At 39.6% G+C, this 26,434-nt stretch overlaps 2 protein-coding genes across 5 annotated transcripts in view; one reads left to right on the top strand and one right to left on the bottom strand.

Annotated features, from left to right (window-relative positions):
- The first annotated feature begins 157 nt into the window (after positions 1-157).
- On the top strand, positions 158-26,025 carry LOC116515839 (leucine-rich repeat extensin-like protein 2). Of its 2 annotated transcripts, none has more exons than XM_032228113.1 (2): positions 158-401; positions 24,324-26,025. In XM_032228113.1, the coding sequence occupies exon 2, from the start codon at positions 24,333-24,335 to the stop codon at positions 25,896-25,898; it is 1,566 nt and encodes a 521-aa protein (XP_032084004.1). In that variant the 5' UTR covers positions 158-401; positions 24,324-24,332; the 3' UTR covers positions 25,899-26,025. The 2 variants fall into 2 exon arrangements, with proteins under 2 accessions (XP_032084004.1, XP_032083995.1); XM_032228104.1 differs by lacking the exon at positions 158-401 and adding an exon at positions 23,062-23,119.
- Positions 14,431-26,434, bottom strand: part of LSP1 (lymphocyte specific protein 1) — a 108,760-nt gene continuing 96,756 nt past the window's right edge. For all 3 annotated transcript variants that reach the window (XM_032228135.1, XM_032228127.1, XM_032228142.1), the window contains exon 11: positions 14,431-14,742. The gene's annotated coding sequence lies outside the window, so the exon portion shown is untranslated. The remainder of the gene's footprint in view (positions 14,743-26,434) is intronic.

Below are 26,434 nucleotides of genomic sequence, written 5' to 3'. Positions count from 1 at the left end.
TCAGCCTCTAGGGGGCCTACGGCTCTCAGCTATAAGCGCCCCTCCGCGTTTCCAAAATTCTGCGCCTGTCTTCCTTAGTGCCTTGCTCGTCCACCCCCTCCCCTCCCCCTCCTCCCATACACACACCCGATTTGGCAAGTTCCCCTTGCTGGGGAGCCTTCCGCTGCCTCAGAGAGGTCGATCCATCCGCCAGCCTCTTTCTTCCAGCCTGTGAGAGGAGGGAGAAAGTTCCTTCGATAAAGAGCTTGCGGGGGCAGGTTTTATTTTGGGCATCAAGCCTACCTCCCCCCTCCCTGGGTTGGAAAGGAAGAGTCCAAGCAAGGATGCACCGATAGGGTTTGGAAACCGCGGAGCGGAGCGCGGCAAGCTGCAGCCTTTAAACCTCCGGCGCTGTTCACCAGGTACAGTAAATGCAGAGCAAAGCAAACTCTCTCCGGCGGTTGTAGAAAGCAATCCTTTCCTTCTGAATTGAAGGGGCAGCCCGGAACCAGGGTCTGCTGGCTAGGCAAAGGTTTCCACTGTATCGAAATCTCGCTCTGTAAAGGGGAGCAAAAGAAAAAGAAAAAAAGAAACGGGGGGGAAGAGGGAAGGTACATTAAGAGAGATGGGGAGTTGCTTCAACTTAAATTTGAAACTTCGGGATCTTGAGGGAGAGGGAAGATTATCCTTCTTTCTAACTCTGCCTAAGCAGGTGCTTTCCTATGCAAACAAATTGGCGATCAGGCCTTCGGTACTGTATCGCTTGCAAAGTTTTAAGAAGGCAAACTAAAATACTTGGTCAGCGGCTGGCGGGGAATTGCCCAATGTTATCAATTTGGAGTTCTTGGTGCTCTCAGAGCTTGGCTGCCTGGTGGCCCTGATGATGTTACCCAGTCAGGGAATGAAACCTCTGCCAGCAAACAACCAAGCTCAGAGAGCACCAAAGACGCTCTCTGGTCCTTAGTTCAACTCTTGTGTTACAGATATTCTCTTTTATTGGAACCTTATAACTTGCTCTATCCCAGAGGCAGGATCTGTACTTTGGGCAGCTCAGGGATAGGAAGCTTCTTTCCAAACCTGGTTTCTTATCAGGGTGCTGGATTTGGAAGAAAAAAAAAGGTTAGAAAATGTATAAGGAAACTTTTTGAAGTTTGCAGCTGAGATAATATATTGACTCCCTGACATGTTTGTATGAAGATAGACAGCATCTTACTTACAAAATGCTTGAACATCTGACTATCTTTAGATCCAATTCTTTCTAAAGGTACCCTACTTTTTTATTTAAAAAAAATCAGTACTGTAAGTTTCATTTTAAGGGTTGGAAGAAACAACTGAGAATCTGTTTGAGATAGTATGGGATAAATATCCATATTAGTCTGCACACTGTATTTTTTTATAGGCCTTTGGGCTGAAAAAGAGATATCTGCAGGATTGCATCATTTGTCACCTCAAAGAAGCAAAAACAATCCTTTCTGGCACCTGTTGATTCCTATGTACCTGTCTCAGTTAAAATGATTAGCTTATTGCTCACTTTTGACTTAGGAGCAGTCCTACCACTTGTTACAAGAATAGTTTTACGTGGCAGGTGCTCGGGGTTGGGGTACAGTGGCAAGATCTTGGGGGGGACATGCTGTGCCACTTATTCTGCACTTTCTCAATTAATCAGCTGCCTTCAGTTGCAGGGGATAATCCTGTTTTCAGTATTCAACACAAATTCATTCACCTGTACAATCCATTTCTATACACTGAAAAGAGAAATGCACTCTTCATTACAACAGGAATGGGCTAGTTTTGTTCTTTGCCCAATGCTTCAGTTTTGTGCTTCTCATTCCTTATGCATGGATTGCCTGCTTCCATGTGTATTTATGATTCAGGTTTCAGTTGGCAGCAAAATTTACCACTGGCAGCCAAGGATAAAATTGAGGTGCTTTTCTATGTGGTGATAGTGAGACTCTTACTATTCTTATCGTCCCGATTGATAGTTCTGCTACGTGCTTGACCCTTTGGGGTGTCTTATAGACTTATGTCGAGGATTATCCTTGTGAGAACATGCATGACAAAATGAAACAGAATATCACAGTTGTATACCCAGTAATGTGGATAAGAAATTTTATTCCTGGATCTAATGTGGCAAGAACATTTAAAATGATAAAATAGATACTTTGAAATTTGGTAAACTGGCATTGTCCCTCCACTCTCCCTTTTGACATGTAGATCCTAGAGCTGATAACATCTCTGCATTATCTGGTACATTTCAGCTACAGTTTGTAGCACCTTTATTTGGACTGCTGATCTCACAAGTTTTAGATTCCCAAAGAAACTGGAATAGTTGGTGTAATTATCTTGTTTATTTTAATTCCTGACTTGTTGTGGCCAAATGTATTCAAATCAGTTGAGGAGAATTGAAACTTATGAAGTAGTATAGCAGAAATAAAAAATAATTATACGGCATTTAAACATAGTTTAAAAGTCATCAGAAAATAAAGGAATATAGAAAAAAAATCTTTTTAAAAAAAAGAAATGTTCTAAAGAGTACCATGTAGAAGAATAGCCCAACCTCAAGGAAGAGTCACAACTTACTAACAAAAAGCAGACTTTATATGTAGAATGTTCCTGATTTATTCTCTGTCATCTCAAGTTCATAGACTTCAGGCTGTTGGGTCGGGGTTGATTTCTGCCTGAAAAAACTCCTGTCAAGTTAGAGGAAATGCACTGAGCTTGAGAGTTCATTCATTTTTATTGATATAAACAGCTTTCCACTTCATGTACACTGTAAAGGTCTCATGAAACCAACTAAACCACTATATCGCTTCTATGGTAGACATGCTTTTATATCATCAACCAAATTCAAAGGTTCATTTAGAATATTATTCATGATTCATTTACTAGGCCAATATTTATTCATGAATCTATTAGCCTACCCAAAACTAATGTCTTCAGGATGCATTAAATGATAGCTCACATTATTTTTAATCAATGGGAAAGCTAGCGGAGGTGATAGGTTTTAAAGGTTTTAAAGTATTTGATGCAGTGTTTCTCAACCTTGACAGCTTTAAAATGGGTGGACATCAAATCCCAGAATTCCCAAGCTAGCTTGCTGACTGGAGAATTCTCAGAATTGAAATCTACTCGTTTTAAAGCTGCCAAGGTTAAAAAACATTGATCTGGTAGATTCCAGGTCTCTTTGGACAGATGAGCTGTCTGCATTCTAGGCATGTTCTATGCATATTTGTCTTGTTTCACAGAATTTTCCAAGACAAAATCTTAGGTGATTTATACAACATGCAAACTGTTGTCTCTTTGTTTCGGCCTTTCAAGGCTTTCAAGCAAATAAATAAACATATATGTGTTACTTCTTTGTTCAACATCAGAAGCCTTATATTCATTGCTTCCTACTGTTTTAGAATAGAGTAGAATAACAGAGTTGGAGGTCTTCTAGTCCAACCCTCTGCTTATGTAGGAAACCCTACACCACTTCAGACAAATGGTTAACATCTTCTTAAAAACTCCCAGTGTTGGGGCATTCACAACCTCTGGAGGCAAGTTGTTCCACTGATTAATTGTTCTAACTGTCAGGAACTTTCTCCTCAGTTCTAAGTTGCTTCTCTTCTTCATTAATTTCCACCCATTGCTTATTGTCCTATCTCAGGTGCTTTGGGGAATAGTTTGACTCCCTCTTCTTTGTGGCAACCTCTGAGATATTGGAACACTGCTATCATGTCTCCCCTAGTCCTTCGTTCTTCATGTTTTAGCCTCCAGTCCCCTAATCATCTTTGTTGATCTTCTTTGCACTCTTTCTAGAGTCTCCACATCTTTTTTATATTTGGGGGGGGGGGGCAAAACTTAATGCAGATTTCCAAGTGTGGCCTTATCAAGGCATTATAAATTGGTATTAACACTTCTCATAGAATGAATTTCCTCATACTCCTGGGATATAAGCATCAATTCTAGTAATCATAAACATTTCTTAATCATTTTCTCAACTAATTCTTATGGATATGTAATAATGTTCCATTGATTATTATGTTTATCAATTAGATTTAACATAGCCACCCAGGCCAATGGACTCTAGGCCATTTACCAAATATAGCATTAAATTAAAACAAAGAAAAACAAAACAAACCGCACAGCCTGGATTAAAAACAACCATTAAAAAATTAGGCCTAACAGCCATTTCCACCCCTGCCCTATCCCCCACCCCCATATATTAACCCAGTCCTTGGACTAAAGCCAGATTTCATATGTGTATTGTGTACGCTTTTCTATTATCATTTTTCTCCATCCTAACAGTTTCGTGTGCTCTGTCTAGCACGATGGCATTCATTATAGCAAATAAGATGTCATGCAGCAAATAATTTTAGGGGACTTCCAAATAGAATTTTTGAGCTACTGATCTCACAATATTCACTGTTTCAGGGAGCTAAATTGGTTTCTTCTGGGTTTTATTATTTATTTTAAATTGCCACAAAACTGGCACTCCAGCTCTGCAGATATTTTGGAGGCAAACTCTCATTTCATTTTATCTTCCAGCAACTTTATCTTTCCCTCCTCTTAAAGTCCAGGCACTATAGAATTTCCAACATCTCAAGGTTAACAAACTAAAGATGATTTTGGCCTGGCTTCAAACCACTGTTTAGAGATTACATTAGAGATTAGCAAACACAGCACTGGCATGCTAAATGTCCTGGTCAGCTTAATCCAATGAAGCTAGAGGACACAAAGTTAAGGTGAGGTATTTTCTTCCCAGAGAGTCCCCTTTTCTTTCATTCTTTTCCATTTTTGTTAACATTATTGATGTATTTCTTCAGTTTCCATAGTCTTTTACTATCCATCGTATTCTTTAGTTCTTGGGTGTTCTCGAAGGGCAGTTCTACACAGAGCACATTACAATAACCCAACTGGAAGAATTAGGGCATGAATTACTGTGAAGACACAGAGATTGGCAAAACTCTGCTCTCCTTAAGGTTTTTTGGAATGCATTGTTTGGCCTGTTATGTTCTCCACTCTTACTTTCCAAAAAAGATAACAGTTATCAAGTGGGGGAAATACAGAATTGCCTCCAAGACCACACCCTTTTTTGCATTTGAAAGTTGCCACCTACAGTATATGAAAAGAAGGAACGGGTCACTTGAAAGTTGAAGAAACTTGAAGATTGGTTGAAACAAGTTCCCACCAATGGGAAAACAGACTCTTACAAGTTCTCTAGAACTTCAACACTCCAGATGGAAATATTGCCCTTTATATGATTTTGGATGCATGGAATCTGAGCCAGAAATTAATTGAACCCTACCCACAGCTGCTGAGCTGCTTTTAGATCAGTGCTAAATGTGAAAGTGTCTCAGTCTGAGTGATACTGTGTCTTCCATGAAGGTCATTTCCAAGGAGGCCCAAGTTGCCATTGTAAATAGCTGCTTTAATAAATACCTTGTACTGAGAGTCCTGCAACATTTGAGCATAAGACAAATCCACAACCTCAAAGATACCCAATGTACAGGTGAATGAGCCCAAATGATCATAGGCTGTTGACTTAACTCCCAATAAAGCAGAATATTTGTAGCTCAGGGTTGAAATGTGGTGTCCTTGGTGCTCTTGGAGCTTGGTTGTTTTCTTGCAGATGTTTCATTACCCAAACTAGGTAACATCATTGGTGCTAACCTGATTGACTAATCAAATCTAATGTTGAGTAACAGTTCATAATGAAAGGGGAAGCTGATGCTGCTAATACTTTCATATCAAATGACTCCCTGGAATCTCTGGTTAGAACACTCAGGTAGTAGACATGGAGAAGGATTTGGAGAGCCACCAATAGCCCAAACACACAATACGAAGTTGATGAGCCAATATTCAGACAATTCCAGATATTTTGTTTTACAGTGGCTTATGTAGTAAAGAAGCTCTATTAAGTTAATTGAGGTGTAATATCTGACTCATAATGCCTGGTATTCCTCAATTCTCATTTTGGTTTCTTATTTCACACATCCTAAGATAACTAATCAGGGAGAATTCTTAATGGAAATAATGCATAGGTTTATGGACTCACGTTCTTTTAAAAAAAGGATAAAACCTCTTACCTGTTTGAATTCCTAGTATATTCCAGATTTCCAAGTTCTGTTTCAAGCTAAAGTTTTGCTAAAATCATTTGATTTTTTTTCCTTTTGACAGTGCAAAAGTAAAAAGTGCAGGCATATAGAAAATTAAGATTCCCTTCACACATACCCCACAAGAGAAATAGGATTCAGAAGTAATTATGCTGTACTTTGGTTAAATATACAGGAAAAGAGTAGGCCAATTCACACATCTTATTTCATGTGTTCCATTGTTTGGCACACCTTATTAGTGTTTAAGAAAAAAGCAAGTGATTTTATGAAACTTTATAGAAACAAGAATTGAATTCCAGTTTATTGGTGGTGCAGTGATTAAGTGCAGTATTGCAGGTAAAGTCTGCCCACAGCCTGGAGTTTGATCCCGGCCAGGTTAAGGATGACTCAGCCTTCCATCCTCGTGAGGTCAATAAAATGAGGACCCAGATTGTTGGAGGCGATATGCAGACATTGTAAACCACTCAGAGAGCGGTATAAACTACAGGGGTCCCCAACCTTGGGGACTTTAAAACTTGTGGACTTCAATTCCCAGAATTCCTCAGCCAGCTTGACTGGCTGAGGAATTCTGGGAGTTGAAGTTCACAAATCTTAAAGTTGCCAAGGTTGGAGACCTCTGGTATAAAGCACTATGGGGGCAGCATATACTGTAAGTCTAAGTGCTATTGGTATTTGCCTTGTTTAAAACAACCAAACTTGGGAGAGGTCTATCATGTCACCCAGTCTAAAAGATTAGTCCGACTGCACCACTTTCAGATTGTCACAGAGGTGCCAGTATGATTCTTTCTTTGCGCTGTGGTTCATCTGAGTCTATCGGCTCAATTATATTTCTGTGAGGAAGCAGGGTGTGCAATGAAATGGAATTTCTGCTCCACCAGATTCCTTTTTCAAAAGACTGTTATCGAGTCTTTTCTTGTAACCTGTCAAGGAAGACTCAAATCAGCAAAATTTGAATATCTGGAGACACTCCAAGAGCAGAATGTGGAACAGATAGACAAGAATATCTGAATAAACAGAGCAAGTATAATTTTTCATTTCTATGACAAGACTTTTACATAACATTTTTTTAAATACAAAAATACAAGTAATCCTCAACTTATAACAGTTCATTTGATGACCATTCAAAGTTAGAGCAGCACTAAAAAAGTGACTTACGGACATTTTTCACAATTATAACCATTGCAGCATCCCCTTGGTCACATGATCAAAATTTGAATACTTGGCAACTGGTTCATATTTATGACGGTTGCAGTGTCATCAGTTTTTGACAAGCAAAGTCAATGGGGAAGATTCACTTAGCAACCGTGTTTGCAACTGCAGTCATTCACTTAACAACTGTATCAGGAAAGGTCTACAGTGGAACAAAACTCAGTTAACAAATGTTACACTTAGCCACAGAAATTTTGAGCTCAATTTTGATTGTAAGTTGAGGACTACCTGTAGATAAAATCAGAGGGAGATTATATAAATGCAGCAGTCTCCTCTAGTCCACTCTTCCCAATCCAGGACTGGGAAACAAAGATGCAGATAAGAGCAAAACACACTGTGCCACTGGATCCAGGAAACGACAGCAGGAAAGCTCACTGTGTTACTTATAATAGTAGCTGGGAATTAGCCAGGGAGTTCTGACCTGGCTCCCAAACATTACAAGCCTGTTGTTGTTAACGAAAAATTCCCTTTATTAGTTGCCCCAGCAGCCACTTTTTCACAGCAGGCTATGAAGACTATAAGTCCTGTGAAAAGTGACACTCGCTCCATTTCTGAACTGGCCCAACACACCAGGAGTCTCTCTCTTTCTCTTCCCACACTTGCAAAGGAAGTCCTGGAAGGTGGACTCACTTTCTTCCAGTCACAGACTGGAGGAAAACGCACACACACACTCAGAAGGTGCTGCAGATTCCAAGAATAATTCTGATAATTTCCAGACAACATTTGGAAGTGTAGGCTATCAGTGGCAGACCAGCAGGGAGATGAATAGTTGTCTGCCACACCCATTGATCCCCGCCCCCTGGCCTTCTATTCCCAGAGCCAGGATAGGGCTTCACTAGCAGAGGTGGCTCTTCTGTCCCAAGGACCAGCATATAGCTTCCCACTGCTCTTCCCTTCTTTGCCTTCTGTGCATCTGCATGCCAGGCACTGGATCCAGCTGTTCCTCCTCTTCCTCATCAGCCACCTCCAGACCTGGGAGCTGTTGACTCTCTATCTGAGGGCTGATGGACAGCCAAGGTTCCCGTGACCCATCAAAACCGCGGTCCACTAAAGCGCGCCCGATTAAAGCGCGTACCTGACGTCATCAGCAGCGCGACAAATAAAATTAAAAATAAATTAAAATAAAATTAAAGCAAGCCGATTCACATAAAGGTAAGGGTTAGGGTTAGGTTAAGGGTTAGGGTTAGGTTAAGGGTTAGGGTTAGGTTAAGGGTTAGCGTTAGGTTTAGCATTAGGTTAAGGGTTAGGTTTAGGGTTAGGTCAAGGGTTAGGCTTAGGGTTAGGTTTAGCGTTAGGTTTGGGGGGGTTAGGGTAAGGTTTTTGCGTTAATTTTAAATTTACCGCTCACAGCGTGCTGTTTTTGTCGCGCTGTGATGACGTCACGTACGCGCTTTCGTCGAGCGCGCTTTAGTCCACCGCGATTTTGTGGTGGAACCAAGGTTACGCCTCTGTCACTATCTCTGACAGCTCCATTCCCTCTTCCCCCTTGGATCTCTCAGGTTGCCTTGATGCTGGCCCTAACTCCCATGCCACCTCCTCATCTGAATCGGTTGCCGAAGGGGCCAGCGGCTGACAGACCACAACACAGGGGTTAAGACATTTCTAGGAATGCAAAAGAAAGTGGATGATATTTCTAGGAAATCTAATTGAAGCTTGACAAATTACTGCATTTCTTTAATTAACCTTATCACTTCATGATGGTCCCATTTAAGACCAGTATGTTGAAATTGCCAGAAGAGCAGACAGCAATAACTGTAGATCAGTACTCCATCTATTCCAGGGATCCCCAACCCCTAGTATGTGGACCGGCCCCGGGCTGCGTCATGCCAGAAACTGGGCCGCACAAACAAGTGAATCCCCATCTCCAGGATGCAGGCAGCATGAGAACTCATGCCCCCTTCAGTCCATGGAAAAACCTCTCTTCACAGATGTCCCAAAGGTGCTTTCTCCAGAAAGTCCAGTTACCTCTTGAAAAAGCACCTTTGGGACAACCATGACTTGGATGACTGAGAATTGGGGGTCACTGATCTATCCCATGAACATTTTAAGCTCTCATTAAGCTTTAAAGATCTTCTGAATATCCAGGTTTAAATAAAAGTCATGGTAGTACCACATTTGAGCTCCATGCACTCATATTGAGGAAATCTACCAACTGCTTGTTGAGAGACAACTTTCTCTTCCAGTCAACAGAGTATTCTTTTTTTAAAAAAAGTGTTGTGCTTGCAATATCAGGGAAACCACTGAAAAAAGTGACTCATGGCTATTTTTCACTGTTGCAGCAACACCATGGTCACATAGTCAGAATTTGGGCACATAGTAACTGACTCATATTTATGACGGTTGCAGTGTCCCAGGGTCATGTGATTCCCTTTTGTGATCTTCTGACAAGCAAAGTCAATGGGGAAGCCATATTCACTTAACAACCATGTTACCAACTTAACAACTGCAATGATTCTCTTACCAACTATGGCAAGAAAGATCTGCAAAATTCACTTAACAGCTGTCTCATTTTAGCAACTGAAATTTTGGGTTCAATTGTGGCCATAGGTTGAGAACTACATGTATGTACGTGGGTGTATGCATGCAAGCATGTACCTTTATGGGTGGGTGGGTCAATTGTAGATAACTCCCAATTCTTGTGGTTGTTCCTCGAGAAAGGATGACAAGTAAACATCTGAAGTCCACAAAGTTTATCCTTCACAATTATTCAGTTATTCTATCAGCAACTCATTTTCTTACAAGACAAGTCAATTAGGAAAGCCAATTAATTCAAATTCTCTGCTTATCATGATAGTTGCAACAGCATTGTATTTGGTTCTCTGAAGTTTTGACCTCAAAAAATGCAGCTTCTAGGAGGAGGTCCAACTCCTTCCAATCATTTCACAGTATATTAATAAATTTCAATTAAACCAGATTCCATCAGGTTTCAGCTATTAGCAGTTTTATCTGGAATTTTTATCTTTGAATAATTTCTCCGTTGATTAAAAAAAATATGTTCTCATTTAGTTGCATTCCAGTGCTAGCTCAACCTGACTTTTAACAGTTGCTTTCTGCATTTAAAAAATGTATAAAGCAACTGCAGTATCAATCTATTTATTATGTCCTTAAAAACTATGCACTGCAGAAACATTTAGCAGTATTGTTCCTTAATTTATAGCTTCTCCTTAAAATGTATGTCTCTGAGGATTCACCAACAGAAGCAACAAAACTGAATTAACTTCTCTCTTACATCTTTCAGTTGCCATTGGCTACAAAAGTGTGCTTTAATTTTTGTTTCATTTTTATTGTAATGAGAAACATTAAAAATGCACCGGCCCCTTGTCCTCTCATATTTCAAGGAAAGGCCATGACTGAGATACAGCACTGAGGGTATTCAGCTGAAATCAAATCTTTATTACAATCAAAACCAGCATAAGGAGGGTGGACTACACTCAATTAAAAAGCATACTGGAGGCTAAAAAATATACAAAAATGGAAAACCAAAAGAAAGTAAAACAGAACGTATACTTATTAGTCTATAAACATCTGAAAGAAGGGATAAGAGCATTAGAGGTTGTAGGGAGCAGAAAAGGTTAGTATATGGAAGACTATCAAATCATAGAGCATTCTATAATGATGCAGTAGATGCTCATTAAGTCTAGTTTATGGGATAGGTCATCTGATGAATTTTAAGTGCTGCTGTGCAGATGCTAGCAACCCTCTATCTTGGCACAGGGCTGGTATTTGAAAGCAGCAAGGAGATATAGAATTGTCCTGAGTGCCTTGGGCATTTATGCAGTAATGGGACAATGAGGTTACTATAAATGTTTCCGTAGTGCAGGCACTGGAGAAGCATATGTTCTGTTGTATCTGTGTGCCCAGAGGCACAGGGGCATTGTCTCTCTTGATAGAGAATATTCCTATATCAGCCTTCAAGGACAGTTGAGGGGATGGCATGACATCATGCCAGAATAGAGGCCCTCTAGATTAGTTTGGTATGCCATAGAGGAAGCAGAATACCTGTTGCATTCACTGGCAATAAACGTTAGAGTCCTGGCTAGATAAAATTGGTACTCTGTACTGTATTCTGTAGAGCTGAGGTGGCGCAGTGGTTAGGGTGCAGTACTGCAAGTCACTTCAGCTGACTGTTATCTGCAGTTCAGCGGTTCAAATCTCACCAACTCAAGGTTGACTCAGCCTTCCATTCTTCCGAGGTGGGTGAAATGAGGACCCAGACTGTGGGGGCAATATGCTGAGTCTGTAAACCGCTTAGAGAGGGCTGAAAGCCCTATGAAGTGGTATATAAGTCTAACTGCTATTGCTGTTGCTATAGTTTAATGAATACTTTGGCCTGACCATATATCATACTGCAAAGAAGTCCAGGGATGAGATTGCATTCTTTCCATGTAGTTTGAAAATCATTACTCCCAAGTACAAGGGAGGTGGGAATAGCCTAGGGCCTGGGCCAGTAGGTGTTATGATCACCCATACTCCACTCTCCATTTTCCTGAAGCCTCTCTCTCTAGTTGCAGGGTATCGTTAGGGACAGACACAATTTGGGACCGGAAGAGCTGATTTTAGAAATTTGTATTGTACAAGTTCTAAAGAGGCAAAAAGCTATTGGCTTAGCTTCAAATAACTTGAATGTTGCAGGTATACAGTGGCCACCTCTTAAGGATTGCAGATGTGTTCCTCTGCGCATTTTCAGCAATGTAGTCCCTGTGGGGTTTTCTACTGCCACCAGAATGAAAGGCTAACCTCAGGTATTTCAGGCAGGAAACCTGTTAAATCTTGTGGCCATCCGTGCTCCAGGAATAGCTATTGGGCCGTTTGGCAAATGTCATGATTTTTAGTTTTCTGATATTTCAGTTCTAATATATTTTGCTTTGGGGGTGTGTGATGGTTCAGCGGTTAAAGACGTTGGGTTTGTCAACTGGCCGACCAGGTTTAAGACCCAAAGCCACCCAACCAGGTGAGCTCCCTTTACTTGCTCCAGCTCCTGCTCACCTAGCAGCACGCAAATGTGAGTAGATAAAAAGGTACCACTTCAATGGGAAGGTAAGCATTTTGTGCATCTTGGCGAATAGTCTTGCTGGCAACCTGACCATGAAAAATGTCTTTTGGTTCCCTCAGCTAAGAAAAGGAAGATGAGCACCATCCCTTGGAGTCGGACATGACAGGACAGGAAAAATCTTTACCTTTACCTTTTATATTCAGATTATCATCTTCAGATTATCATTATGTTTGATGGTGAACAAACTATTCATCCTGACACAGAATTCTTCCCTCCTTGAGCATTTCCATTTGGGAAGTTATGGAAAGCTAAAACAAATAAGGGTTATCTAAAGTTTCATTGATATCCTGGCTTGTTCTGAAAATGATAAACATACCAAATGAGAAAGCTATCTGTTTTATAGACATTTTAAACAAAGAGACTTTCTTATGGGTAGGAAATCATTTATATGTGGGACTGTTGGTTTGTGCTCCGAATTTGGCAATTTGGTTGCAAACGTTTCGTCACCATTCAAGGAGACATTGTCAGTGTGCTTTGAATTGTGCTCATCTGTCTGAGGCTGTCTTGTTTAGCAACAGAAATTTGGGGCTGAGCTGTGGTCATAAGTCTAGGACTACTATATTATATTTAAATGTAGATCAGCACCAAAAAGATCAATACATTAAGTCACTTGGAAATTGACTTAACTTTTAATATTTTTTAAAATGTTTGTAGATCTCAAAAGCAGTAGATGTATAGATCAGGAAAAATCTAAATGTATTTAGATTTGTTCTTTCCTCTTAAGTAAGCATGCAAAGTTTCTTGCTTCTAACAAACATCTTTACAGTAATTTGGAATTTACTTCAGATTCACAATTGAGCAATGATTTCTGAATTAGCATATTGTATGGTTATTTGTAAATCCAAGTATTTGTAAATCCAAGTATTTGTAAACCCAAGTATTTGTAAACCACGATTTAGGTTTGGTATGCCAAACAATTCAGCCTCTTGTTTTTTAATTCAATAAACCAATTAAACGACAGCCCCTCATATTTGGACTCAATGTAGCTGACATTACAGGACTCATTTATTTTTCACAGAATTTTTATTAAATTGTTAGGAAACATATCAGATCACACAAAAAGTTAACAGATGAAAGCAAAAGAAAAATGAAAGATACAGAAAAGAACTGTTTTCTAAATGCAAGTCTTAGGAGAAGCAGGATATAATGGTCTTTTTTTTTTAACCTACAGGGTGGCAAATACTATTTGTAATAGAGAGGCAAAGAGATGCATTTATATTTCCAGGAATGGATCTATTCCACTAGGTCAAAAGGTATCAGCAGCTGTTGGGGGAGCTGGTAAAGGATTGTCCTGTAATTTGACTGGTCCTCAGAAGCTACCATTCATCTTGTTAAATGCACCACAATAAGAACTGTACCTCAATTGCCCCATGTTTCCTTCAAGGCAAGAATTATTTAGATAAGGAAGACAAAGGTCAAATGGTACATTGGATCTCCACTCAAGCTCAGGATAATATCTTGCATTTACTCTCCATTTGTTGTTGTTTTTGTCATAAAATATTTCAAGAAACAGTGCAGTGTTCCAGTTTCAATATCTACATCTGAGAGGATAGTAGATATGAAGGGAATAAAGGCCCTAGTTTGTTAATCAGCCATCAGAAGAAAAAATAAGCAAAGCAAGACAAGATGGCTTTCACTTTGTGGTTGGAGTAGGCACTTTGGGAGAAGGTATTTCCTGAAGTGCATTTTAGCTAGATACCCATAACTGAAACTAAGTCTCACCACAAAAGCCATCTTAGAAATCTTCATTCAAAAAGAATACCACGTAGTATTTAAATAGAGTGGCACCAAAACAGTCTTCGGTTTAAAGTTCTGTGGTATTAAGTAATTATGTTCCCACTTGCAACATGGGTGGGAACATAAAACATCATCTTATTGTGAAGAATAGACATTCTGGTATCTCTTACCATTCGATAAGCTTGAATAATACAAGAATCCTTAGCATCAGCTGTACTGCTTAATCCTCAATGTTATTTCTATATTTACTTTTGTTTTCATTCTCGGATCTCAGAAATCTATTCTAGCTATCTTGAGGCTGAAGATTCCTCCTTACCAAGGGTGTAAAACAGAAAGATGGGGGGGGGGGGGTCATCTTTTTCTCCTAGTCAAGTCTAGGAATTCAGTTCAAAACAAAATTTGAAAAAAGCTCAATACGGCACACAAGTTAAATTTCTCAATAAAAAATCTGATCTAGAAAGGATTTCAAATTCATTATTGCTTCTTGAGTTGATGCCAAGTCCAAATTCAAATGAAGTCAGCTTGGAGAAATGCTTCCATCTCTGAAGAAATCAATAGCTGGTTTTAAAGCAGATTGAGCTAGGAGGGAAGAAATCCTTTCACTATAATTTCCTTATAGCCAGGGAAACATCAGCGTTGCATGAAGTATTGCCTCCGGTTTCCAAGCTGGGTAGCAAAGAGGGGAAAAAATACATACATCAAAATGGCATCACATACTTGTAATTAAGATGAATTTCCCAAGGCGATACCCAGTTGCATGAGATTAATGCAAATGCTAATTGTGACTATCATGTATACTTTCATGATCGAAGAGAGCAAACTCACTATCAGAACATAGGATTAGATGCTACAGTTATTAGCCTATGAAGGTAGTAGCCTTGTAACCAAGCAAAGTAAGAACTTCTTTTCTCAGCTAAAAATATAATAACATGATTAACATGATCAATCATTGGTATGAACGCATTTCCCCAGAGATTGTGCTGTCTTTGATGATACTTTTCTTTATTGCATTTAATAAATAAAGAATTGCATTTAATGATTGACAAATGGGACGGGGACCCTCTACCTGCACAAATAAAATAGTTTTGTTTGGCTATGACTTTTTTTCTGAATATTCCACAGATGCTTTCTCACATTTGGTGTCAAAGCTACCAATTCATTTCCAGCCAAAAGTACCGGGTCATTATCTTGAACACCTTCTATAGTTTAGATCTAGGCCTCCAGCCAGAAAAAATCTTCACTCTTAATAAGATCATCTCAAAAGGTTTACCTAAAATTGCTATGAGTTCATCTGGTGAGGACTTAAATTTTTCCCCTACTCTTAAGAATGGACTTCCTCTGACATTGAGCTGGCCTAATCTCATTATCAGCTTTAAAGGTGGCTCTCAAACATATCTTTTCCTAGAGCTGATTCTGTCAATTGTCACCATGAATTATATTCGATTTACCTATTTAATTTCTATGTTAGCAATTGTTCATACTCACATTTAAATTGCTTTCTGTTGTAAATTGTTAAAAGCCTTTAGTCATAGGCATACCAAGCTGAGTAAATGCAGGCATTAATTACTATGTGTGTAGCACTTAGGAGCTAGCATGCACTCCTACTGAGTACATGTGGTAAGGAGAAAATGTTTTGAAAGCTGTCATATTTCAAGGTATATCGCTGGCCTATCTAATCCAGTTTTATCTGGACTATTGGCTATTTTCAATCCCACAGCCTCAGTATAACCAACATTCATACTGCAGAATACAGATTCCTAGTCTGTACTGAAAAAGTAGCACTTTGCCAGTATCAAATACTGCTTTAGCCGGATAAAAGTGTAAGTGTTCAAGCAACCATTCTGAAACCAACCCATAGATGGATACCACTTTTTTTCTTTTAGATGAGCCCCCTTTCCGGTACATCATTTCTTTTCTGAAATTCAGCTGTACCAGAGTTAATATTTTCCAAGGAAGGAAAAAAATAAGTTGAAGAAATGTAAAAACCTTGAGAGAGAGTTTGGTGTTCTAGGTGAGGAACTCTTAATTTCATGAAAGCCAAGTTTACTAAGCCAAGGAGAAAAATATATGAAGGATTCCATGATAGATCGATATCCTGAAATGAAAATCAGTTCAGGAAGACTGGAAGGAAAAAATCATTAAGGGAGACCTGTTGAGACCAGTGTGGTTGCAGAGAATGTTCTCATAAATTAAAAAACAAAAAGGACATGCTTAAAAAATGGTAAGAAGGATATTTAGCAGAAGCAAAATATCAGCAAATGACCCAAATCTTTAAGAAAACCTAGGGTTCAGAATAAATCAAGGCTTGCAATGAAGCCAAAAATAGTGTAAAGGAATTCTTTGCTATATGCAGAAGAAGAAAAAAGCCAAGAGAAGTTTGATCTGCTACTTGATGACAAGATATTGAAGGACAACAGAGAGAAGGTTGAACTGCTGAATTGCTGAATCCCAAGCAGTAGACTTGCATGCATTTTGAAAGGTAAAAAGTGATTACTAGAAGCCAGCATGGGTTTCTTAAAATGCCAGACAAATTGTAATGACAGAGTAACTATATTAGTAGACCAAAGGGAAGCTATGACTATAATATACCACAACTACAGTGAGGCATTTGATAAAAGTTTTTCTTGATAAAGTGGGAAGGATGATCCCACTACAACCCTACTTCTTCAACAGATGGCTAATATTTAAGTGTGAGACAGTAGTTGTAGTTCACAAAGAAACCAATGCAATGTTGGTTGCATAGCATTAATACAACATTGTATTAAAATCATGGGAAGGGATAGCTTAGGCTGTATTGGTCAGAAATACTGAATCAAATTTCATTGACAAAAGAAGGATGCTGAAGAAAGAATGCAGAGAAAAATGACAAAGGAGGTGATGGGCTGATGATACATTCTACGAGGCATTATTAAAGTAACTGGGTATGTCTAACCTAAAGAAGAAAAGGGGAATTGGGGGCATTATAGTAGTTTTAACAATACTTGAAAAGCTGTCACAGAGAACAGGATATCAATGTATTGTCCGTAGTGCTGAAGATAAAATGACAGCCAACAAAAAGAGATCCCAACAGAAAATAAGGATTACAATCTTGACTGTGAAAGCTATTAAACAGTGGACTATTCTCTGGAATTGTGGATATTCTATCACTAGGAGCTTTTAAACAAATGTTGGACAGGCATTTGACTGGGGTGGCCTGAACATTCATTGGATCCTCCAAGATCCTTCAACCCTATGATTCTATTGTTAATACTCATCCTAAAATAGCTAGTTTTCTGGAAGTTTTGAATCACTGTTATTTTCCTGTTAATAAGTCCTGCTAGTGAAATTTCAGAATTTCTTGCTGGGAAGAAACTGGTTTTGGTTCAGGAAGTTAAGAGAGGGTAGAATCTCTGGAAGTAGAACTTCTGCTTGCAAAATGTTGTCACTGGGCTATGAATATTATATTTTGCACACACATACCCAATCAAACATAAACCATTGTGTGGGAAGGTGATATATTGTTAATGCACCTATTGCCTAGTTAAGGATGGAGAAGCAAAGAGGCCAAGGTGCTCTATCAAAATATAGTTCTTCAATAGCCAAGGAAGTTTAAAGCCAAATCTAATGAAACCAAATCTCATTTCAGAGTCTAACATCCATGTAATGAGAGGTCCTTGGTGTTCTCTGAGCTTGCTTGCTTTCTTGCAAACATTTCATTACCTTGACTAGGTAACGTCATCAGTGCTGATGTTACCTAGTTAGGGTAATGAAATGTTTGCCAAAAAACAAGCTCAGGGAGCACTAAGGACCCCTCATTTCAACCCTGAGCTACAAATATTCTCCTTTATTGGTATCCATGTAATCATTTAATCCAAAGAATTTCACATGGTTTTTCTCTAATTCCTAACAGAATATATACATACAGTATGTTTGATATAAAAGAGGAATCTGTTGGTTCTCATTGTCTGATTTTTGGACAATGAATACTCGCGGGTAATCTATAGCAGGGACATGCAGTCAGGGGAGGCATAGCCTCACTACTGACAATCATGAAAAGGAAAAAAATGTAAATGGGAAAAGGCGAGTGCTGAGGTTAGGCTAGCTAGCTGCTGCCATACCGCGAATGACTGCCTGTTTAAAAAAAGCCTCTAAAAAGCGCCCTCCACTATGAGGCAGGAGAACTGCATGCCTCATCTAGTCTGACTTTTTAGGCGCTCGAGCAGAGTTAAGCGAAGATTAAAAGCCTAAAAAATCTTGAGGTAGTTGAGGCACGCAGTTCTCCTGCCTCAGAGTAGAGGGCGCATTTTTAGAGGCTTCAACTCTGTCATTCTGTTTAAAGCTGCAGCGTCGCGCTCACTCTTCCTTCTCTCTCTGTTTATGATGCCCCCCACCCCACGCTCCCTCTTTTCCTTCAAATTTCCTTTTTTTTCTTTTTTCTTCAATAAATGCAATGCTCAGACATTCTCTCCTCTCCCACGACAACCCACTGACTAAAACACTTTCTTTCACCCACCTGTGCTCACGGCATCCCACTCAAGCTCTGCTGTGAGCACAGGCGGGCGAAAGAAAGTGCTTTAGGCTCAGGAGGGTGAAAGAAAATGCTTTAGTCAGTGGGGTGTCGGGGGAGAGGACTGCCTCACCATCCATAAACCGCACCGCACATCACTGATCTATAGCAACCTGCAATAGCTAGGACATCCATTGTATGGCTAAAAGTTTATGCTGGGAGCTTCTTTCTGTTCTTCTCATCACTTGGTGCTGAACAAGCAGCATAGAGGCAGAGCCTCAGAAGAGCTAATTTCTATCCTCACAGTTGCCAGAAGCATCTGATCTCTGCCTGAAGCAAAGTCTCTCTGTCATGGGGCCAGACACTTACTTCCACTTCGGACCATTTTAGAGCTTCTTTGAGTTGTGTGTTTTTCTATGGCTCTAGAGCAATGCATTTCATCCTCAGCAACTTTAAGGTGTGTAGGTTTTAACTCCCAGAATTCTCCATATGGACGTTATACATATTAAAGCTACTAAGGTTGAGAAACAGTACTCTAGAAAATGCTGGTCAGACTAATGGTTAATCTGTTAACTGTTAATTTAATACAGTTCCATTTTTTGTGAAGTTAAAACTGCTTTCTCACCACCCATTGCACGAAGAACCATCATGTTAAAAAATAGAGGATCTTATCTATTGCACATTGTACTTGCAACAGATGTATTTCATTCTTCTCTCCATCTCGTCTAATGACAACAGCAGCAAACATTAGTGGGGGAATCCAATTTTACCTTGGCTGTTCAGCTCCAATGACACTAGGATCCAGTTTCTTCATAACTCACTCTTCTCTCAAAGCTGAACAGCTGGGTCTGCATTTGGTTTACAGATTGCAAATAACTTTTCCGTCTCACAAGCTATTCCCTCTCTGACTCTCTGCTTTTTGAAGCTAGGGATATACTGTTGACATAAAGTAGAATAGTAGGGTTCCTTAAAATTTGGCATTGGATCAAATTAAATGCTTGTTAATATTTGGCCTTTCCATGTGCTAAATTATTTGGTGTGTGTGTGTGTGTGTGTGTGTGTGTGTATGTATATCTGTGTGCGTGTACACAGACAGACAGACACACACACACACAGATATATATATATATATATATATATATATATATATATATATATATATATATATATATATATATATATATATATATATATACACACACTGTTTATACAGTATATGCTCTGAATATACTGATATTTAGGCAGTTAAAGTGGACCTGTATGTACAATCTAATTGTGTTCCTACATTCAGTCAAATATTTCACTAGGACTTCAGAAATGGTCTTTACCTCAGAAAAAGTTTAATGGTAGTAGTCACCGGAAACATTTTTAGCAACTTAGGTTGTTATATCAATTGCGATAGTGACTGGAAATGGCAGGTCATTTGTTTAGTATCCCTATTGCTTTAACAGAGTCTATGTGTGCTGCCTTCAAAGATAGATTGTTATCAGATTATCTTGCGGATACAAAATGTGGCTGCTTAAAGTATGGACAAATGTCAAGTAATCAGTCTCTGACTTGTTGTCTGGCTGTGTTGTGTTCTATATTTTCAAGTCCAATTTTTTTTAAAAAACTGATATTGGCCTTTAAACTCTTAGCAATAGCAATAGCAGTAGCAGTTAGACTTATATACCGCTTCATAGGGCTTTCAGCCCTGTCTAAGCAGTTTACAGAGTCAGCATATTGCCCCCACAGTCTGGGTCCTCATTTTACCCACCTCGGAAGGATGGAAGGCTGAGTCAACCCTGAGCCGGTGAGATTTGAACCGCTGAACTGCAGCTTAGCAGTCAGCTGAAGTGGCTGCAGTACTGCACTCTAACCACTGCGCCACCTCGGCTCTTTAAACTCTTTAAATCTTTACACAATCTGAGCTCAGTTTAATTTAAAGCTCACCTTTATCTATTCCAACTTACTCCTATCCTTCATTTAATGTTAACATACTATAATGCCAATTCTGTGCCCAACTATCAAAGTCATTTGTATTACTTATTTCACAAAGCAATTGAAAAAAAGATAAATTCTTCTCAGAAGTATTCTGCATTCCATAAGCAGAAGTCTAACAAAGCTCAATTGGCTTCAACTACACTATACTAGTAAATCTCATCTTTTAACTGAATTAAGCTATGGTGGATGGGTTTCTAGGATAAGTCACCGTGGGACAACTCATTGCCAGACAAGAATTACACTATCATCGAAGAAATACCAGTAAGTGGAATAATTAAAGGATGTCAGAGGAGGGACAAAATGAAATATGAATGATAAAAAATAAAATTATTTTAAATAAATAAATTGAATTGTTCCACAGTGACTTATCCCATGGTGAGTTGGTCATGCTTTGAGTTGTCTACTTCCATTCATAGGTCTTTATTGTACATATACTGTTTTTTAATTATGTGTTACTATGTGTTAATCATTACTAGGTTTTAATGATTTGTTGTACGTATATGCTGTCACACTGAGTTGAGGTTTTCTTCTAAGAAATTAAAGAAGCACCTTTAATTCTATTTATATATAATCCCATCTCCTGGCCATGATTTTGTACATAATGCTTGTTAAGTACAATACAGAATTCACTAATTCACCCACCTGCCTACCTGCCTGCCTGCCTGCCACACTTATCTAGGATTATATCTTTCCTTTTCCCTATTCTCTTCATTCCCAAAGAAGGTGGCTTAATTCAGGTATCACACAATGTTGAAAAGGAATAAAATTAAATTATGACTTAAGCATGTAATGTGTGAATGCAACCAATAATCAAGAACCTAGTTACAGGAATTTCTTTATTTCTTTTTTTCTCAATAGATTTTAGACTGTGTTAGTTAAAAATCCATACCGTGTACGGGTTCTGGGAAGTTGGGGGGGGGAAGGAGGAGGGGGGTTGGGGGTGGAGGGAGGGAGGGAGGGGCACACACATACAAAAAAAATTGTACTTCAATGTCTTAATGATTGACGAATGATGAAATATTTGTGTGTTTTTTTTTAAAAGAAATAAAATAAATATTTGTGATATAAGAAACTAGTTACAGGAAGCACAGGGGATTTCGTTTCCTAAATTCATTATTTAATATGTGATTGGGAAAAGGGGTCATTCTTTTCTTTCAAACTGTTTCAAGGCTGTTTTCTGTCCTTGAGAGGACCCACATTGACTCAAATAAGAGGGAAATGTGCAAATTGCTCTCTGAAAGCTATAGAAGCAATCTGCAGCCTACATCTCACAGGTTACATTTAAATGGTGGCTATATTTGGCAGCTGTTATGTATGGCAAGCCATCCATGAGCAGCTGCAATTTTTAGCAATTTCTTTTGGCATTTGTAGTCACATCTTGAAGGGATGCGGTGGCTCAGTGGCTAAGACACTGAGCTTGTCGATCAGAAAGTTCGGTGGTTTGAATACCTAGTGCCTCATAATGGAGTTAGTTCCCGTTACTTATCCCAGCTTCTGCCAACCTAGCAGTTCGAAAGCATGTAAAAATGCAAGTAGAAAAAATAGGAATCACCTTTGGTGGGAAGGTAACAGCATTCCGTGCACCTTTGGTGTTTAGCCATGCCAGCCACATGACCAGAGAGACGTCTTCGGACAGCGCTGGCTCTTTAGCTTTGAAACGGAGCTGAGCACCGCCCCCTAGAGTCGGGAATGACTAGCACACATGTGCAAGGGGAACCTTTACCTTTAGTCACATCTTCTAATTTACTGGGAAGACTGGGAGCTATTCTCCCATGAATTGTTTGAAATGTGGATTGGATTCTAGAATTGGGTTTCTAATCACTTTCAAGCCAATGTATTGCATGTAAAAATGAGATTTGGAAATTACAGCAACCCTGCAAAAGGTGCACTCTGGGTCTCTGTACTCAGATCAAAATTTCATCTATCCAGAAGGTGTAACGAGTTTGTGCTTAAAGTTAGGCTTGCAACTTAAGCAAATGCTCTTTGAGCCAGTTGGAAATATTTGTTCTGCACATGAGAAGCGTGGATATGCACTAAACGCATGGCTTTTCCATTCCTGTGGACGCTCCGCTTCTTCCCAAAGGACCAGCTATCAGTTGAGCCATGGCTTTTGGCTTGTAAACCATAGCAGCTGAAATCAACTGTGGTCTGATCACCAAGGAGAAGCACGAAGGACAGACTTCATGAACTTTTGCAAGTGAAACTCAATACAATTTCTTGCCAGGAGCTAAAATTCAATTCATACATGAGCTTCTTGGCTCTCATGTTTCACATTTCACAGTTTGCTGACCCTTGGTATTGTAGCAGAAGTTAGGCTGTCAGCATGCAATGAGAAAAAAAGAGTGTTTCCAAGAATGAATATCATGTTTCAAATACAATCAGATCTAAGCTTTGCATATTATTGCTGGCTTGCCTGCCTAAAACACATGGATGAGAGTGGAGGTGGGAGCATACCGATAGGACTTTAAAGAGTCAGCAGTGAGGAGAACTTGCCTATTTTCTTCCTCTGCCCTGCAGTTTCTTCTCAAAGGCTTTCCTGCCAGCCAAGCACAATCCTAGCATTGGAGCAAATAGGTAAGGAAGTCTGAAGATCACATAGAGAATGAAACATATTGGTAATGATATGAGTTGATCTCAGTTAGTGATTTAACAACCCTAACACTTCGAATATATTAATGATTGCAGCCCTGGAGTCGTTCCTATAACATCACCTCTTAAAATTGTGTGACTCCATTGCCACCAGCTTTTTTCTAATGTTTATTGCTTGAGAATACCTGAACAAGAGAAGGCCATTTGCACTGGCTCTATGCATTTTGGATTCCAAGAAATATGGAGTTTTTATACCGATTTTGTGGCAAGCTAGATCCTACACATAAGGACTTCCCTTTTTTTATGGTGGACAACCATTCATCCTGAGATAGATTGTTCTTTCCTGAAATAGAAAGAGTATTCTTTCTAACTCAGAACATTTGAGCAGGATTTACACATTGGAAGGCAGCTCAATCAAAATAATAAAAACTTGTCATTGTTCATTTAGTGTTTTCAATCTACATTTGATGGTTAAAACCACTGATCAAGGAGCTTTTTCAGCCAGGCACTGAAAAGCATCAGCTCTGAGATACTATGACTAATTTTATGCAGTATATGAAATGGGGGGTTTCCAACATGATAAAGGGACATCATAGCCCAATCCCCACATTTTTCTGATTGATAATTTGATGTCTCCTAAAGGTTTTAGAATTTTTAAGTATTTGTATGCTTAATTATTTGAAAACGGTCATTTCAGGCTTCATGCCAAATGCAGCAATAAATTTCAACTCTGCAGATGTGCAATCCTGCATTTAAGAACCTTGCTTACAGCAGAAACAACATGGTTTTGTTTTGTTTTTGCTGAAGACAAGATAGAAAGTATATGCACACAAAAATAAGAGTCAGGGTTCCAAAATTTAAATTTTCAATAAAAGTTGGGCCATTCACTGCCTTGAGACTGGAAGCCGTCTGCTGGATGCTGATATAAGTCTGGCATGGAAACCTTTGGTTCCTATCCTGGTTCATTTCTTACAGGTAACTGGTTAATGGGTGCTGGCATGCTGGCTGGGGAATTCTGGGGAATTCTGGGAGTTGAAGTCCACAAGTCTTAAAAAGTTCCCAAGTTTGGACACCCTTGGTGTAGTCTTCCCTGAACAAAATGTTCATATCAGTAACCCTATATGTTTTGGAGGCTAGAAACCTGAAAAAGTAACTTGTAAAAAAAATCATTTTTTCTGTTTTGATTTAGGGGGTCAAAATGCTGATAACGGTGACGCCACCCTATGAACCTATCCTTCTCCAATCACAAGTTCCACCTCCACCTATTCTACCAAAACCTGGAACCGACAACCTTAGGCTACAGAAGCTTCTGAAAAAAACAGCAAAGAAGAAGGCCACCTTATCAGCACAATCAACCACATCATTCCGGTCTAATCTGTCTCCTGTAAGTGAAGCTAGTCCAGACTTGGAACACAATGAACGCACTTCCCCACTCAAGCCAACAGAAAATGAATTCCGCCTCACTATCAATCTTCCACCTCGTTTTTCAGTCAAGCCCATCATCCATCATGTTCCATCTCCTTTTCCTAAAGCAAAACCCTTCACATTCACAGTTACAGAACAGAGGAGTCTCTCAGAGCATCTCAAACTAACAGTCTCACCTGCCATATCTCCGCATTACAGACCGACAACTCCTGAATCACCAAGGCAATCTACAGAGTTCCCTTTAGTTCCCCCTACTCTCTCGTCCCCTGCCTTTGTTTCTCATGAACATCCCATTTCCTACACTCCTCAAGTGGAGACTCCAGTCATGGTCACTCATGTGGCTGAAACGCATTCCTCTTTTCATAGCGTGCAAGCACCAAGGGTTAAGTCTCCACTAATAGGACAACCAGAGGAATATCCAAGTCGTGTTCATTTGCAAACCAACTATGCAGCTCCACTATCAAGCCAGACATATGAAACATCTTTTGTACAGCATCCCAGGTCACTTACACCCAAGCTACATGTTTCTGCACCCCCTGAGCCACCCGCCAGGAAAATTAAAGCTGAAATACTCCATATCCCTAGACAGTATACCGTGGTTACATCCCCAACTCATCAGCTGGACAGGCCTGTAACTCCACGAAGCAGCAAAAGCCCTGAACTACAGACTGAAGTCCAGAGACAGTCAGCTTCCAACAGATCACAGTACATGGAGCCAGAAACAATCCTTCCTGCACCATCCACTGTCAGTGTGCAGGAGTTTTTGCCAGGAAAGATAAACCAGCAAGCTGTATCAGTGCCACCGCCACCATCTGTCTCCCAAAGTCCTGCCAGCTCGTCACCCAAATCAAAGCCAGCAGTGCCCCCCAAAAGCAAACTTAGTGGCTGGTCTCGTCTCAAAAAACACTTGGTAGTGGAATCTGATGTTTCTCAGTTCCCAGTCTCAGAATCTGAACCAGAGCAAGGGAGAGAAAAGGCAATAACCGAAATCTCAGAAGTGGATCCAGGTCAGGAGAAAAAAGGAACCAAGTCAAAAGCCATCAAGATGTGGGATGCCATCTTGTACCAGATGACAATCAGCAAGGAAAAAAGGCCACAAACTGAGGAAGAAAAAGAAATAAGGAAAGAGGGAATGTTTTCATTCCGGCGACGTTTACCCCTGCTTCTCCACAGGCCACGCTTTGACGCCCGGAAACTTAAAGAGCTGGCTTCCAAACCCATGACAAAGATCACTACTCTGTTTGATGTGCGTCGTATCCAACGCCAACCACCTGAAGATACACAGACGGGTTTTAATAGGATGGCATCTGGGTGGCAGGTGAAGGAAAGAGAGGAATAGATGCTTCCTTGAGAAGATGGTCAGTGGGCTGAGAGAATATGAAATAAATCAAGATTTTACTAAAGCAGCACTTGAAAGGGGAAAAAAATAAAATAAAATCCTTCATACATGATTACTGTCTATAATACCAAAAAATGAATATGCCTGTTTTACTCAAGTTTTAACATGGGGCTTGAGAGAGAGAATTTTGTTTTTTTATATAGAATAACTGCCTATATAGAAGAAAGAAATTAAAAGATCTGCTGAAATAAATATAGGATGGGACAGAAATGTATTGGCTTGCTCCACCAAGCCTACCTTTTATTCTAAAATAATCCTAAAGTTCTTCATATTCAGTCAAAAAAGCATTTTGAATAGAGCCAAACAATCATCCCATATCATCAGAAAAACATGTTCAGATATGTTCTCTCTCCCTATCCCCCTTTGAGGTCAAATGCTATCCCGAGGTTTAGGCCTTTTGGTTAGAGGACAACATGAGTAGGATTATAGTAGGAGCAATGGTGGTTTTCACAAGCTACTTTCATGTTTCTGGCAGG

This window comes from Thamnophis elegans, chromosome 1, assembly GCF_009769535.1.
Source record: "Thamnophis elegans isolate rThaEle1 chromosome 1, rThaEle1.pri, whole genome shotgun sequence".
NCBI lineage: Eukaryota > Metazoa > Chordata > Lepidosauria > Squamata > Colubridae > Thamnophis > Thamnophis elegans.
The sequence above is the reverse complement of the archived record's forward strand: the minus strand, read 5'-3'. Positions and strand labels throughout refer to the sequence as shown.